This window comes from Haliaeetus albicilla, chromosome 13, assembly GCF_947461875.1.
Source record: "Haliaeetus albicilla chromosome 13, bHalAlb1.1, whole genome shotgun sequence".
In the NCBI taxonomy this organism is placed as follows: Eukaryota; Metazoa; Chordata; class Aves; order Accipitriformes; family Accipitridae; genus Haliaeetus; species Haliaeetus albicilla.
In genome coordinates, this window is record NC_091495.1 from 43090914 (window position 1) to 43107512 (window position 16599).

Genomic DNA, 16599 nt, shown 5'->3' on the forward strand with positions numbered 1-16599 from the left:
GGTAAAGCGGTATAAGCTCCCTTTTTCCTGCTCCCCCAGGGTGAGCGGTCATGAGCCCAGCAGCGTGACCCAGCATGGCTCGCTGTGGTGGAAAGTGTTCAGGCATGGCTGGTCTGTAGGGATCGGCTGGAATTGAATCTTAGCCCACGATCTCTGTGTCTGAGCCAGGCGTTAAGCTTTATTTCTGTTTCTTTGTGGCTTTCATACGAAGATAACTGTCATTGCGGTTCCTGGTGTTGATTTAATTACCAGGAATCCATTAATTTCTAGTCCTGGGAACAAGCTATGCTGGTATCAGCTGCCAGCTCACGCTGGAGTTGTGTCCCATGGTAGGACCCCAGACTCAAATGGCTGTGTCTAATCAAAGGAGGCTTTATTATCTTGCTGTAAGTATTATTTATACTGAATCGATTTTCCCCTGGTATCCTTATCCTAGAAAACCTCATCTGGTCAATATTAAAATACAATTTGGTGAACAGAACTTGCAAACAATGCTCAGCAAGAGGGGAGGAGAGCAGCGCTGGAGCAGAGCATGGGCTGAGCTCTGGCCTAGCCTAAGATCGGGTGTCGCCTGCTTGTGGCAGAGAAAGCCAATTTCTAAGCAGATCCTGCTGGCTTTTTTTGCTTTGAAAGAGTATTTCTTAACACTTGACAGAGCAGTTAATAACAGGAGTGGTTTTGAAACTTGGAAACAATCTTGTTTCCTCTTTCTGAGCAGTGAAATCCTTAAAGGTCAGCTTTTGTGGTGTGAGCTCTGCTGCCAACAACTTAAACCGTGGCTGAGCAGTGCTGTAATTCAAAGGAGTTGCATGGTTAATCTCGGAAATTGATCTTTCTTCTCAGTTGCCTTTTGTTTAGCAACTGGTTTGTGTCTGGTTTGGAAGCTCTCTTTGGATTAAGCAGTGTGAACTTTGGAGAAAATGTAAGGGGGAGAAAGCCTGCCTGGGGGTACTCGGTCTGATGAGTGGTGGGGCTGGAGCCACCATATTCTTCTTTCTCTTGTCTTTTTTTTTTAAAAAACAAAATAATCTCATTCTGGTCTTCTACTGCAGCTGATCTGGCATGGTAAGTGGTGTAAAACAAGGACAAGGTGACTGCAGAAACTTTACGTGACCTGTCCAAGGAAATAATACTTTAGCATGCTGAAATCTCAGTGGTGCGTGGAAGGCGGTGTGTGTCTGAGTGTCCATCCCTGTCTGTCTGTCTTTCCATGGAAAGCAGCTGCTCCTGCCTCTTGCCCAGGGGAACTGATGGAAATCGTTCTCCAGCTCGGGAAGAGCCAGGCAAGACCCTGCGGGCGGATGGGCTGGGAGGGCTGCCACCTCCCCTTTCCCCAGTTTGAGACCTTGCTAACCAAACGTCTCACCTAAATGTATGATTTTTCCCCGCTGACCAAAAGGAGAAGTGTCTTTCTTGTAACCCAGGTGAGATTGAGGCACTCGGGTCACCTAACCTAGCTGGGAAGCGCAGCTCCGGTGACGGTGACGCACGCTGCTGCTGCTCCCGCAGCCCTGCCTGCATCCGGCATGGTGTCTTGGTGCTCCCGCCTGTGCCGAGCATGCTCGAGAAATGATGGCGTTGTGCGTGCCTGCCTTACCATTGGTCTTCCTCATTAATGGCCTGCTCATTAACACCCCAGTCCCCCTCCTGCCTGTATGTAGGCAGCAGTGGTGCCTCCTTGGGGGTGACCTTGAAATCCTCCCAGTAGCAACGAGCAGAGCAAAACCCTCCAGGAGCAGATGGTGGTGGGAGGCAGCTCCCTGCTCTGCAGAGGATAACGCTCCCCTTGATGCAGCTTGATGGGAAGATGCCTTTTGGTCATAGCAGGTGAAGATGCCATGCTGGGCAGTCTCCCTCTCTTGGCAGGAGTGTGCACATGAGAGATTTCAAACCATGCAGCTCAACTGCTCCCCAGTGTCTGATGCCCCTGTTCCCCTCCCTGCTCCTCTCGCCAGACTTTCCACCGGTATTTTCCGCCTAGGCCATAGTCATCCTCCATCCCAACCCTTTTGCCTCTGATGATTTTTGACTGTATTTTAAATACTGTATTTTTTTGACTTGTGCTTTCCATGACTAGTTTTCACGGTTCCAGGTTTTTTTTTTTACTAACTTTCACTGCGTCTCTCTATCTTCTCCCTTTCTGCACCCCCCTCCCTGCCCACCCCAGATCTCGCAGTGTTCAAGGAGCGGCTGAGAGTGTTAACAGTAGGAGGTATGCAATTAATGAGCCTTTAACCCTCTGGAGTGCAGGACTCTCTTTGAATAGGTTATTCTGGGCATGAACCAAGCCGGTAAAGCGGTCCCCTCCTGTCTCACACCACTCTTGAGTTTTGTAACATGTTTATTTTTAATTTGTCCTGCTAAAAGTCTCGATGTAGGTGCTTGGTTAATGATGCTTCACCTGTAGAGATCCCCAATTTAGAGCCTCGCTGGCCTTTCCCACACTGTGTGTTTGCATGCCTAGCTTGCTAGAGTACACGTTTTGTTGTGAACATTAATCTTATGAGGCCTCAATCTCCCCAGTTAGTTCAAGTCTCCTAAAAATCCAAGCTGTCTTCTCCTGACTCTGCCCTAGTTTTGTCATGGTGAAAATTTGTCAGCTCATCCCTAACCTTCTTCCTCCATCTGATGGTATTGCTGCCTATAAATACTAAGCACTGTCAAAAAAGCTGGCAGGCTGCAGCAAAGCAGAAGCAGAGATGCTTAGAGCCCTGAAAACTCCTTGTAAAATCCGATACCCCCCAAAGTGTGCCTGAGTCTTCAGGCTGGTGTGGCAGAGCGAGCTGAAGCCCTGTGCCGCGGGGCTGGCAGCTGCCAAGGCTTCCCTGAAACCTCCAGCCAGCAGCTTAACTGGGATGCTCTATACTAATGCTGCCTCTCTCCAGGACTTCTCTTTGGATAGAAACCACAGAGAAGTCCTGGAGACACAGGGCCAAACTGTCAGCTCCTGCCAGGAGAGCGAGCTTCGGTGCTCCCAGGCACGGCTCGGGAGCTCAGCTCCCTGGTGTCTGGCTTAATTCCTTCCTGGGGGACCAGCAGCATCCAGGAGGGTGATGTGGGCAGAGGAGGGCACGGATGGCAGTGGCAACCAGGAAAACCTCTGCTCTGGGCTTGATTTGGGTGTTCCCAGCCTCTGGCAAGCACCGTCCTCAAGGCTGCACAGGGACGAGCCGTGGCCAGCCCCATCTCCAGCTCATCCTCTATTCCTGACCAGAGTGCAAGGGATAGACTCTTTTAAAATTAAGTTCAAGGAGGGCCAGCTCTGGAAGGGCCACCACAGGAAGGTGGATTATGCTGCCCTGCAGCATTTAGGGGGTGGCATCCCCCGTACCTTCCCTAAAAGAGACCCCAGCTGGGGCGTTGGACTGGTTTGGAGGGAGCTGGGAGGAGCGGTGGTAACTCTGCCTCCTCTGTGGCTGCTGCCCTGGGTTAGAAGACACCTTGAAACCTGGCTCTGTTGGGAGTTTGGGGGGGATGAACAGGGGCCCAAGGGAGGTGTTAGGGCTCTGGGCTGGTAGCACGCAGCTCCGCTCGTCCGCCCTCCTTCCAGCAAAGCTGCTGCTTCAAAAGGGTCTTGGGACTTCCCAGTCCCCTTCCTGGCTCTGCTTCTGCCTTGCCGCATCAGTTCAGTGAGTTCATTGTACCTCCTCCTCTGTGCCTCAGTTTCCCCAAAGAAAACCATGAGCTTCAGCGGGTGCTGAGGCACCTCTGGAGGCTTTGGGGTACCGTGGAACTGCTGCGGGCCCTGGCAGGGACTCGCCAACTCTGTAACAGCAGCAGGCGGTGTCGGGGCTCATCTGCAGCTCTAAAACCTGACCTTTGGCTCTGAACCCTGCTTAGCACCTTCTCCAGGCACAACCCAGCTCCTTGCAGCCCCTCGTGCCATTTGTGGGAGCCACCTACGAACCACGAGGTGCCAGCACCAAAAAGGAGGGGGTTTGCTGAGCAGAGCTAGGCTAAACCCCTAATTAAAAGGCTGTTAATTGGGCCAAGGGGGTATCTGGGCAGCAAAACCCCCAAGGGGCCAGCTGGCTGCCCCTATCCCGGGCTGAGCTATTCAGGAGAGTCCGTCGCAGAGCCCTGATGCCATTTTCTCTCTTGCTTCTCTTTCTCTCCCTCTTTGGGGTTTGTCTGCTTTAACCATTTCCTTCTCCGTGTTGACTCCTCATTTTTAATTCCCACTGTGTGGTGACACCTCCATTGTGCTCGGTGACTCCTCAATTCCTGTGTCTTTTCTCTCCCCTCTGTTACAATTTGTGGTGTATTTTTTGTGTTCTTGGGGCTACAAACTTCCTGACTCACCCTGGATTTTAATTGCCGATTTACATGCGTATATATATATTGCTTTGTGTTTTGTTTCCTGCCTTACCTTTCATAATAACCTTGTTGTTCTGTGCTTAATGTCTTTTTGTTTAATTACGGCTTGGTTTTTATCCATATAAACCTCCTTTATGCTTATTTTTGGTTTTGTGCTGCTTTTTTTTTGTCCCTTCCCCACCTCTCCCAAATGCACCCGGTCCCTGCGTGACGGTGTCTCCCCCGCCCCTCTTCCTTCCTTCTCTCTCTTGCTTTCGCTTGTCCCACCCATGAAAAATCCTGCAGGCTTTTATGGGCTGGACGAATCTGACCTCGACAAGGTCTTCCACTTGCCCACAACCACTTTCATCGGTGGAAATGAATCGGCTCTTCCGCTCCGGGAAATCATCCGTCGCCTGGAGGTGAGGAGGGTAGGGAGGGCTGTGAGAGACCTGTTTGCAGCCTGGGGTGGGGGCAGAGCAGTTGCTTTTTGAAGGTCCTGAGCCCTGCTGCTGCCCGCAGCCTGGGCCAACTGGCAGATTTTAAGCTTTTCAGGTTGGCAGCTGCTCCTTGGTGTTTGCCCTACTCGTAGCAGCTGCCCCGTGTTATCTGCTCATGTCTGATCACCTCCAGCTTCATGCTGCGTTGGAGCAACGCATTTGGTCTACCCAAGGTGGAGCAAACCCCAGGCAACTAAATATTGCATTTTTGGAAACCTCTCCAGCTATGTTTTACAGTTTAAAGCAGCAGATGGTGCTGGGAGAGCACAGGAGTGGGCTGGAGGCAGGCGATACCTCCTCTGTGCACTGCAGTAGTGCTGCTGCCCTGCGTGGAGGGTCTTGGTGCAGGAGCAGCTCCAACCTGGGGCTGCAGCTTCCAGCTCTTGCAGCCGGTTCCCCTTTCCTGCCAAATTTCATACCTTGCTCTGCCTGGTCTGAGAGTGCAGACAGCTCCCAGGCAAGCTGCAGGCTTGCTCAGATGGTCTCTGCTGAGACAGGTTGACCTTGGGAGAAGCAAAGCTGTGCTGATATTTGAGATAAGCTGCAAGAAGAGGCTCCTTATTTGTTGGGGAAGGTTTTCCCTGCCATATGAAGCAGGGTTGTGGACCTGGTCACAGCTGATGCCACCAAGAGGGAAAATCTTGCCTCTGAGGTGGATGTAAAGGACTCGAGGGTCTGATCCTGGGCTCCTCAGGGAAAGGAAATTAAACATTTTGATGCTGGGTCATGTGCAGCGTCCAAGCTGCCCCGCAGCATCCTGGGAGGTCCCCCGTGGCGTCCGCTTTCCCCGGAAGACAGGTCAAACCAGGCTTCCAAAATGGGGCTGGCGTGGTGCTGGCTGCCAGGCACTGCTCACGTGTCCCCCCGCAGGCTACCATTGCAGGCAGCACTTGTCTGTGTTCAGGCAGCGTGGTGTGGCTGCCAGACAGGAGGGTTTGTGTCTCCACTGGTGCAGGAGGGCTCTTTGTCTTGCTGAAAGGTTAAAGAGGGAAATGAGAGTCCTTGGCCTCGTGGTCCGATACAATGCCACATGTGCCTGTCTTTGCGGGGGGGTGAGAAGGTGCTAAAGCCCTGGCTGTTGTCTCACAGCCCTTCTTCTCCCGTCGGGGCAGATGGCGTACTGCCAGCACATTGGTGTGGAGTTCATGTTTATCAATGACCTGGAGCAGTGCCAGTGGATCCGGCAGAAGTTTGAGACCCCGGGCATCATGCAGTTCACCAATGAAGAGAAACGCACGCTGCTGGCCAGGCTGGTCCGCTCTACCAGGTACCCCAGGGGGCTGTTCACCACCTCCTTATCTTCCCTTGCTGCCCGGGGTGGTTTGCTCCCAGCTGGCACGACACGGTCACCACCTGAGTCACATCTTGATGTCATCTGTCGCGGTCTGCTTAATCATCAGGGTGACACCAGTGAGCTGCCAGGCTGGCAGGCTCAGGTGCTGGCAAAGAGCCCGAAAACATGGATGATCCTGAAAGAAAAGGTCTAAAAATAAGGTTTAAGTGCAGTACAGTGATGGGGTGGGGGAGCGGCCAGCTGGGCTCTGCGGGAGGGTACGGGGGTGACCAGGAAGGCTGTCAGGCTGCTGCGTGATGCCTGCTTACGCATCACTTGGTGCTGTGGCTCCCTCGCTGCAGTCTCCATCCTTTCTCTGGTTTCTGCCCGCATCTGTAGCCTTGGTGCTGTGGCTCCCTCGCTGCAGTCTCCATCCTTTCTCTGGTTTCTGCCCGTATCTGTAGCCCTGGCACTGATCCCTCTCTCCCTTTGCCTTCCAGGTTTGAGGAGTTTCTCCATCGGAAGTGGTCTTCGGAGAAGCGTTTTGGTCTGGAGGGCTGTGAAGTGCTGATCCCAGCCTTAAAGACCATCATTGATAAGTCGAGTGAGAAGGGAGTGGATTATGTTATCATGGGGATGCCCCACAGGTAACCCTGCCTCTCTCCACGGCGGTGCTTGGGGCGCGGAGGAGGGGGATGCTGCTGGGGTTCGGTACTGGAGGGCACACTGGTTTTTGCCATCATCTAACTGGTCTTGGCTGGTAGGGCACCTTAGCTGGAGAGTTCAGGCCTTGGCTGCTATCCGCTCATCGTGGTGTTTTCAGCTTCAGCTCGTTTGTAAATTCATCTGGAGAGGGGTCGTGGCTCGAGTGACAGAGCTGGAATCCCAGAGCAGGATTCGGCCTGCCTGCTCTGGGGCAACTGTCAGGATGCAGTGGCGGCCAGTCCATCCCCAGGCTGAGGTCTGCAGTCTCCTTGGGACCCCCCTCCCCGGGTGACCCTACAGCTGTCGCAGGAGGAGTGGGGTTGTTGCACCGCCTCTGCGTGATGGGGGGGAATAGCAGGTCACCATCAGTACTCGATGCCCGGCTGGCACTGCTGGTTGCCAACAAGGTCTTGCTTTTGCAGGGGACGCCTGAATGTTCTTGCCAATGTGATCAGGAAAGAGCTGGAGCAGATCTTCTGTCAGTTTGACTCCAAGCTGGAAGCTGCTGATGAGGCGAGTCTCCTCCTCTGCCCATAGCAGGTTGCTGTTGCCTGTCCCTATGCGGTCCCCGAAGGCCGTGGCCATGGATTGTGCCACTGTGTGTGCTGTCACTCTGTGGCGTCAGCTTTGCAAGGATTTCCACGTTGCACGTGCACCCGTGCGACTGAAGCCTTCGTGCTGATGCCAGTGTTGGTCTGTCCTTGCCTGTCCTGGGGGTGACGTGTGCCCTGGCCGCTGCCAGTGTCTCCAGTGCGGGCTGGTCAGTCAGTGGCTCTCCATGGGTGTAAAGCAGCCTTGGGGTGAATGATGAGGTGAGGGGAAGGCGGCTAGGAACAGAGGTTGGCTTGTACCCTTGCAGCAGCCCCTGGTCCCCATACGGGGCCCTAAAGCAGCTCCAAAAGCCCCGAGGCTCAAATCACTTGTGCCACAGGCTCTGTCACTGCGATGCAATCATGCTCCAAAGCTTCCAGCATCATAAGCTGGGGTGATTTGGCTTTTGGAGAGCTGGGCTGGGTTGGCTTTATCCTGCCATGCCCTTCAGGTGGGGTTTCGAGGTGAGCAAGCAGCAAGCAGCCTGGGGTGTCGAGGTGCCCTGACTGGGAGGTGCGGCATGTCTTAAGGGGTGCCAGGGATGGCTGTACTGCCGCAGCGCAGTCAGAGTTCGGATGAGCATTACCTGTTTTCCAGTGTCTTCTCCAAACCCAACACATTTGATTCTTCCCCTGCACCAAGAACCTTACCTAGATGGGCTTGATGCATATCTGAGGTTTGTTGGCGGTTTGGCACCTGGAACTGGCTGCTTTGGCTTCGCTGGCTGCCAGGTCAGCTCCTAAAGCAAGTGCCTGCTGCTTTCTGCCAGTCCCTCCAGAAAATGCCCCCTTCTTCCAGCCCTTGGGGTCAACGCTGCCCTGCCTCAAGTCTCCTTCCATGCCCCAAAAGCTGCTCATATTCCTGGGGGTGACTCTCCTCTCCCATCCATCAGGGCTCTGGTGATGTGAAGTACCACCTGGGAATGTACCACCGGCGGATTAACCGTGTCACTGACAGGAACATCACCCTTTCCTTGGTGGCAAATCCTTCTCACTTGGAGGCGGCTGATCCCGTTGTTCAAGGCAAGACTAAAGCAGAGCAGTTTTACTGCGGGGACACGGAAGGGAAGAAAGTAAGTGGTGCTGAGATGCCCACAGTGAAGTGGCCTGGGCTGGACAGGGTTTGGTGGGAGGCAGGCTAGTGGGAAAGTGAAGAAACCCAGCTCGTTTTTGTTTGCTGTGCCCCTTCCCCTTCTGTCACACTGTTATTACCCTGACTTTGCTCCCCCATCCTTCTCTGCTGTCTTTGGGGATAACTTCGCTAGGAGCTCACCCACCCCGGGCTCCCATTGCTGCTTCCTCCATCCCTGAATGCCCGGCTTAGCCGGGCTGTGGGGAGCAGCAGACACCCAAACCCCTGGTTGGAAAGCAGGGAAATGAAGGATGCTCTGGTAAGCTAACCCAAGCATCACAGCTCAGGGGGCTCAGCAGTAGGAGCCTCAAGCTGAAGGATCTCAATATGACCAGGGACAATGATTTCTGGGGCTGGGAAAGCTGGAGCTGGCAGCAGGAGGCAGCTCTCTGCACCCAGGTGGGATAGCAGGCAGGGAACAGGCTGCAGCGGGGGTTTATTTGCGGTCTGATTCATCGCAGACCTGTCTCCAACACCAAGAATTGGAAGGGTGAGATCAAAAGTGCTTCCCTTCCTCCTACACCACAAGGGCTGGATATAAATAGACAAACTCTGTCCTTGCCTGACAGGCGGCATCCTCAGCCAGCCCCTGGGTACGATAGCAAAATAACATCACTGAAGCTGGAGCGAGCTCCCAGCCCGGCTCCTGCCCAAAGGTGGTCTGGGGTGAAAGCATGAGGGAAAGGGGCATTTTTCTCATCTTCCCCCAGTTAAGAAAAAGGCTTTGCTTTGAGATGTATGCGTTTGGGAATGGGACTTGCCTCCCACCCGCTGTGTGCCGGGTGTCATCCTGCTGCCCAATTGAGGCGCCATGAGTGTGCTGCCCTTGTGTGGGGAGAGAACTGCTGGCCACAGCCTTCTCCCTGGTGGTTGTGCCAGCCATGGCCGGCTCTGCTCCGATCCCCCTGAGAAAGCATCGGATGTGTTGATGAGCTGCTCTCCATCCTTTCTGGGATGCTGAAGGCTCATGGGGATAAGGCTTGGGCCCTTTCCTGGTGGCTGCCCCTGCCCGCCATCCCTGCAGAGCCCCTGCTGACCACCATGGCTTCACATCTCCCAGGTGATGTCCATCCTCCTGCATGGAGATGCCGCTTTCGCAGGGCAGGGCATTGTGTATGAGACGTTCCACTTGAGCGACCTGCCATCCTACACCACCCACGGCACCGTCCACGTCGTGGTGAACAACCAGGTGAGGAGCAAATCTCCTGTATCCATGGGGGTCCCTTGCAGACCAGCCTCGGCAGGCTCAGGTCTGGATGGTAGCTGGCAGCAGGCAGTAGCTGTTTCCCAGCCAATGTTCCTGGCATAAGCCATAATCCTGAGGTTAGCAGGGGGTACTGTATAACCAGCTGCTCAATGGTAGCAGCTTTTGAGTCCAGCCTGGCACAGAGGTGGTACAACCTGATGCTTGGCATGTGAGATCGTGCAGGGCTGCTCCATTCTGCCCCTGCATAAACCAGAGACATTTCACTGGAACCAGCCCATCCCTGCGGGTGCAGAGGGATGACAGCTTAGGCGCAGGGACCGGGATGGACTGCAGTGCCTGGGGCGCAGGAGGCAGGCAGGTTGTGCTATGACTGAGCAGCGCAGCTGTGGGGGAACACCCAGCTCAGCTGCAGCAGCCGAGCTGCCCTTGAAGCTGTGTGTACCACTTTCCAAATCCTTACCGTGCTCGTCCTGTTCCCTCTCACCCGCTACAGATCGGCTTCACAACAGACCCCCGCATGGCCCGCTCCTCCCCGTACCCAACCGATGTTGCTCGTGTGGTGAACGCACCCATTTTCCACGTCAATGCGGATGACCCGGAGGCTGTTGTCTACGTGTGCAATGTGGCAGCAGAGTGGCGAAGCACCTTCCATAAGGATGTGGTGGTGGATTTGGTAAGATGCGTGGCATGAGGCTTTATCCTAAAGCTGTGGCTCTGCTGTGGATGCTCACCGATACCTCTCGGGGTGTATTTTCTGAAAGCTGAGGTTTCTCTTCAGGGCTTGTCTGGCCCTTTTGACATGAGGGGAGGGAGGAGGTGGTGTAAAGCAAGGCAATGAGGCCGTAATAGCACTTGGAGAGGTGACACTGTCTCTGTATGGAGCCTACCCTCGCTGCCGGCACTGGGGAAGGCACGCTTGGGTCTCTCCAGGGCTGTTTTGGACCCTTCCTAGCACAGAGACCCAGGTACCTCTAACTGCTTTCGGAGCTGCGGGTTGCAAGCAGCTGCTTTCAAAGGCTCTTTCCCTTCCCAACAGGTTTGTTACAGGCGCAACGGTCACAATGAGATGGATGAACCCATGTTCACGCAACCCCTGATGTACAAACAGATCCGGAAACAGAAGCCGGTGCTGCAGAAATACGCAGAGCTGCTGATTTCACAGGGGGTGGTAAATCAGCTGGAGTATGAGGTACTGTCCCCTGGGGCCTGGGAGGAAAACTGTGGGCAGCATCTCTGGAGAAAACTACTTGTTTGGTTCAGACCTGGGTGTGAACGATGTGATGGGGCCCGTCTCTGCTTGTGCTTGTCACCTAAAGGTGGCAGAGCTGTGCTAGGGTTGGGCGAGAGCTGCAGACCTGGCAGTGATGAGGTTAGGAGCCGAGGCTCGTCCTTGGACTGTGCCAGCTCTGAACTGCACAGGAACATATAGTTCAAGGATTGCCCTGTGATCAGTGCAGCGCAGGCCATATGGCACTGGGCCACTGTGGCATGGCAGGGACCCATGGGAGAGTTGGGCTCTGCAGCACTCGGGCTTGCTGTGGCCTGGGGGTATCCGGGGCAGGTCCCCCCACCCTGGCTGCTGCCCTGGCAGCAAGCACGGCAGCAGCTCTGCCAGCTCTTCCTTGCCCTGGTACCACTTCGCAGCATCTTTAGGGTTGAATGTGAGTTGTTGGTTCGGATGGCAGCAGAGCTGTCCCTTGGGGGACAGGGGCCTCCAGCAGCAGCTCTGCTCTCTAAGGCTGAGCTGCGTGGCCCTGGGGCTCCCCTGCTGTGGGGAGCAGCTGTGCCCTCCAGCAACCCCCTTGCAAGCTCACCCTGAGATCCCCAGGCTCGGCACCCTTGTTTGGAGACCCCTTCCTAATGCTTTTCCTCCTCCTGGTTATGCCTTTTAGGAGGAAATTGCCAAGTACGATAAGATCTGCGAGGAGGCCCACGCGAGATCCAAGGATGAAAAGATCTTGCACATCAAGCACTGGCTGGACTCACCCTGGCCTGGTAATTCATCAGCGATGATTTGGAGGTCCCTAGCAAAGAGCCTGGCTTCTCTAGAGCCGTAGTGGCTATTTTCTGGTAAAACAGCCTGGTGGGGAGGTGGGGTGGTGCTCTCTTCTCCTGGCATCCCCACCCTTGCTTGAGGGTGTCCGTGACCTGAGCTCTTCACACGGAGCCGGGCATCGCTCCCACAACACGGTGGACTCCTACAGGTTTCTTCACTCTGGATGGCCAACCCCGGAGCATGACCTGCCCTTCCACCGGTCTGAATGAAGAGGACTTGACGCACATTGGTCAAGTGGCCAGCTCGGTACCAGTGGAGGATTTCACTATCCATGGAGGTAGGAGCTTGTGGAAGCTATGCAGACTCGATGTTTGTTCTAGAGAAGATGTGGGATAGAGCTGGAATGTGGCCTGGAAGGAAGGGACCTGTTACAGTGCTCTGATATGTGCAGCCAGCAGGTCGAGAGAAGGGATTCTCCCCCTCACCTCCACTCTCCTGAGACCCCACCTGAAGCACCTCATCCAGCTCTGGGGTCCCCAGCGCAAGAAAGACACGGACCTGTTGGAGTGGGCCCAGAGGAGGCCGCAAAAATGATCCCAGGGCTGGAACACCTCTCCTATGTGGAAAGGCTGAGAGACTTGGGGGTGTTCTGCCTGGAGAAGAGAAGGTTCCAGGGAGACCTTATTGCAGCCTTTCAGTATATGATGGGGACTTCTGAGAAAGGTGCAGAGAGACTTTTTCCCAGGGCCTGCAGTGACAGGACAAGGGGCAATGGTTTTAAGGTGAAAGAGGGTAGGTTTAGATTGGACATAAGGAAGAAATGGTTTACGCTGAGGGTGGTGAGACACTGGAAGAGGTTGTCCAGAGAAGCTGTGAATGCCCCATCATTAGAAGTGTTCAGAGTCAGGTTGGAGGGGGCTTTGAGCAACCTGGTCTAGTGGAAGATGTCCCTGCTGATGGCGGGGGGCCTGGGACTAGGTGACCTCTGAAGGTCCCTTCCAACCCAAACCCTTCTGTGAGTCTATGAGAATTACTTCATGAGGGAGCTGTGGTTAAGGGAAGTGAACTGAAGAGTAGCTCTTCTTCGGAGCTGATCCTTCCCTGCAGTCCTGATTCCTTGTCCCTGGCTCATCCTTTCGGCAGAGGTGGATCCGTTCCTCTGCCCCCAGGCATTTGCAGTCTATCAGTTCGTGGGCAGGTTGTGGGACAAACACGGTGTTGCTGGAGCTCCCTCCCACACCAGCTACGAACCGGCTTCTGTCCTGGCAGGTTTAAGCCGTATTCTGAAAACCCGCGGGGAGATGGTGAAGAACCGGACGGTGGACTGGGCCCTGGCAGAGTACATGGCGTTCGGCTCCCTGCTCAAAGAGGGCATCCACATCCGCCTGAGTGGCCAGGATGTTGAGAGGGGGACATTCAGGTAAAGCCGTGCTTTTGGTGGCTGTAAAGGCAATTCCAGCCTTTCCAGAAGGGAGCTGAAGGGTGACGATGGAGTAATGCTTTCCCCTCTTCCAGCCATCGCCACCATGTCCTGCATGATCAGAACGTGGACAAGAGGACCTGTATCCCCATGAACCACCTCTGGCCCAACCAGGCTCCTTACACTGTCTGCAACAGCTCTCTGTCGGAGTACGGCGTCCTTGGTGAGTGAAGAGGTCTGCACCTGCCGCCTGGGGGTGAGGCCACTCTGGGAGTTTAACCCCCTCACTTCTCTCCCATCCCTCAGGATTTGAGCTGGGTTTTGCCATGGCCAGCCCCAACGCCCTGGTGCTTTGGGAAGCCCAATTCGGGGACTTCCACAACACTGCTCAGTGCATAATCGACCAGTTCATCTGTCCCGGGCAGGCCAAGTGGGTCAGGCAGAACGGCATCGTCCTGCTCCTTCCCCACGGCATGGAGGGCATGGTAAGGACCCCCAAGCTCGTGGGCACCCAGGGGTGCCCATTGCCTGGACTGCACCAGAAGCAAAGCTGAGGGCAGCAGCAGCAGGTAGTACTGCTCGTGGCGTAGCAGTGCCCAGCATGGGCTTCTTGCATCAGCCTTGTCCCCTGCTCACTCTCCCCCCTGCTTGGTCCCTGCAGGGTCCCGAACACTCCTCCGCCCGCCCGGAGCGATTCTTGCAGATGTGCAACGATGATCCCGACGTCTTCCCTGTGAGTGGCAGCTGCGCTGAGCTCAGCCTGGCTCTCCTGTGTCCTGGATCCAACTGCTGCTTTGAAATGGGGAGGGGGGCAATAACACCCGTGTGCGCTCAGCGCAGCACTGCAGTCGGAGCGGGTGTCATGGAGCTGGTAGCAGGAGGCATGGGATGCCCTGGGCTCATGCTGCAGCTGGGAGGGTTTGGGGTAAGGGGCTGAACCCAGTGCCCAGGCTGCACCTCTGCTTCCCCTGGGGCTGCTGCACAACATGAGGCAGAGGTGGCCCTGAACGTGGTGTGGGAGAGGGTTGCTGGCTGCTTCAAGGTGGGGGGCACAGGCCTGCAGCCTCTCCCAGGTCTCTGTGGGTCTCCATGTGCTCTGGAGGGGGAGAGGAGGGAGGGAGGACTGGGTGCCGCTCTTCTCCCCACTGCTGGAGCTGCGAGGCCAAGGGGCACCTTGTGTTTCTTGAAATCCCCTCGACCACGCTCACTGAGGCAGAAACTGGATGACTTCGACGTGCGCCAGCTCTACGACTGCAACTGGATTGTCGTGAACTGCTCCACTCCGGCCAACTTCTTCCATGTCCTCCGGCGCCAGATCCTCCTGCCCTTCCGCAAACCGGTCAGTGCCGGCAGCTCCATGCCCAGCTCGGTGCCAAGGCAGGGCAGCCCGTGCCCCTGCCAAGCCTGGGGACGGGACTCTGGGCGGGCTTGTTCTTGCACCTCGTCAGCAAACACAGGCAGTTTGCCTCCGCCTGGGCCAAGGACCTCTTGGTGCTCAGGGCTGGTTCGGTACATGACGCGCTGCCGGCTGGCTCGTGCAGGCTGGGGTGGCTGCAACCCCTTCCTGCGCTCTGCGGGGAGGTCAGAGACGTTGGGGCTGGCGGGCATCGGTAAATAACCTGGTCCAGCTGCTTGTCTTCAGTTCCAGCCGTGGGGCAGGCAGGTCCCTGGCAGCACCTCAGCCCATTCCCCAGGGGAAATCCAGACTGGGAAAGCCGGTGCTGTTGGAAACCGGTGCCCAATCTGGCAGAGCATGGCAGCCGAGCGAGGAACAAATTTCTTGCAGCTGCTCCCATGCTCAGGCAGGGGAGGGCAGGCAGGAGGGCAGGTCGGTCCTCCGGCCTTTGCTTGCAGGGGAGGTGTTTCTGGCGAGGCTGACTGCCTTGCTCTGCCTCTTCTTCCCTCCTCCAGCTGATAATCTTCACTCCAAAGTCGCTGCTGCGCCACCCCGAAGCCCGCTCCAGCTTCGATGACATGCTGCCAGGTACGAGCAGCGTGGAGGCATCTGTTTTCCCCTCTGTGCCGCTCTGTGGGATGAAGGGTGAAGGGCAGGAGCTGGCCTCCTCGGGTAAAGTCCGCCTGGCAGCAGCCTCCCCATGTCAAAGAGCAGTTGAGTGAGGCTGACACCACTGGCATCGGGGCATCACAGATAGCCTGTGTGGGGAGCTCTGTGCCGGCATGGCATGCAGGCTGCCTTCCTCCCTCCCGGCTCCCCTCCAGTGCCGAGGCAGCATGTTTGTCCCTGCCGTGGCCAGGGTGCACCGGCCACAGCCATCTACCCGGCAAATTGGAGCCACCCCTCATTAGTGCCAAGTCTGGCACCCTAGAGAGATGTGGCTCAGCTTTCTAGGCTTTGCCATGGCGCTTCCTCCATCAGCAGCCACTTCCCGCCGGAGCGGCGTGGACGGGGTTTGGCAGCCCTGAGTCCCACAGAGCTGTGATGGTTTGTACTGGGAGCCGGACCCAGTACCAGCTGGTCTGGCTCTGCCTCTCGGGTTTGCCTGCCCAGGCTGGGGTCCCAGGAGGGGCTGGCATGGGATGCAGGTGCAGGCAGCTCCCGGCATGGTGCCTGGGGCTGCTGCGGGTGACGGTGCTGTCCTCTCCCTTGGCAGGCACCCACTTCCTCCGTGTCATCCCCGACGGTGGCCCAGCGGCCCAGAGCCCCGAGCAGGTGAAGCGGGTGCTGTTCTGCACTGGCAAGGTCTACTACGACCTGACCCGTGAGCGCAAGGCTCGGCAGATGGAGGCCGACGTGGCCATCACCAGGGTGGAGCAGGTGAGCAGGGTCTGGGTCACCTCCGAGCCTGTGGGCTTGGGGTGTTGTGGCCCCCATGACGCCGTTCCGTATTCCCCGCAGCTCTCCCCATTCCCCTTCGACCTCCTCCAGCAGGAAGCGGAGAAGTACCCGGCTGCTGAGCTGGTGTGGTGCCAGGAGGAGCACAAGAACCAGGGCTACTATGACTACGTCAAACCCCGGCTCCGCACCACCATCAACCGTGCCAAGCCCGTGTGGTAGGGACTTGGGGGGGATTGCCGTGATGCTGGGGGGGGGCTCTGTGGGGTGCAGACCCCTCCTCACCCCCCACCTTCTCCCCCGCAGGTATGCAGGGCGAGAGCCGGCGGCTGCCCCTGCTACCGGCAACAAGAAAACCCACCTGACGGAGCTGCAGCGGCTCCTTGATACGGCCTTCAACCTCGACGCCTTCAAGGACCTGGCCTAAGTGCCAGCCCGGCGGCGGCAGCATGCTCCCGTCCGTCTGTCTGTCCATCTGTCTGTCCCTCGCTCGCCTCCCCCCTCCTTCCTTAACTACAGACCTTGTAAAACCCCACACTGGCGCCTGGAGTCCTTGTCTGGCTTGGGCCGGGGCCAGCGTTAGTGCGGCCGCCCTGGTGGGCCAGAGGGGCCGGGAGCTGCCCCGCCCCCCCCCCCCAAAGGAACGGCTGGTCCATTGGGTGCCGTTCTGGGGGGGTCCGGTGCAG

At 56.5% G+C, this 16599-nt stretch overlaps 1 protein-coding gene across 1 annotated transcript in view; it reads left to right on the forward strand.

The window, feature by feature from the left end:
• OGDH (oxoglutarate dehydrogenase) overlaps window positions 1-16448 on the forward strand; it is a 35619-nt gene extending 19171 nt beyond the window's left edge. The window contains exons 5-24 of the mRNA XM_069801291.1: window positions 2168-2212; window positions 4603-4718; window positions 5909-6063; window positions 6570-6716; window positions 7197-7287; window positions 8258-8437; window positions 9557-9685; window positions 10197-10376; window positions 10740-10892; window positions 11596-11698; window positions 11908-12036; window positions 12969-13119; window positions 13215-13342; window positions 13426-13604; window positions 13781-13852; window positions 14336-14458; window positions 15031-15103; window positions 15732-15895; window positions 15977-16131; window positions 16220-16448. Of these exons, the coding sequence (XP_069657392.1) occupies window positions 2168-2212; window positions 4603-4718; window positions 5909-6063; window positions 6570-6716; window positions 7197-7287; window positions 8258-8437; window positions 9557-9685; window positions 10197-10376; window positions 10740-10892; window positions 11596-11698; window positions 11908-12036; window positions 12969-13119; window positions 13215-13342; window positions 13426-13604; window positions 13781-13852; window positions 14336-14458; window positions 15031-15103; window positions 15732-15895; window positions 15977-16131; window positions 16220-16340 (2594 nt within the window). The 3' untranslated portion in view covers window positions 16341-16448. The remainder of the gene's footprint in view (window positions 1-2167; window positions 2213-4602; window positions 4719-5908; window positions 6064-6569; window positions 6717-7196; window positions 7288-8257; window positions 8438-9556; window positions 9686-10196; window positions 10377-10739; window positions 10893-11595; window positions 11699-11907; window positions 12037-12968; window positions 13120-13214; window positions 13343-13425; window positions 13605-13780; window positions 13853-14335; window positions 14459-15030; window positions 15104-15731; window positions 15896-15976; window positions 16132-16219) is intronic.
• The last annotated feature ends 151 nt before the right edge of the window (window positions 16449-16599 follow it).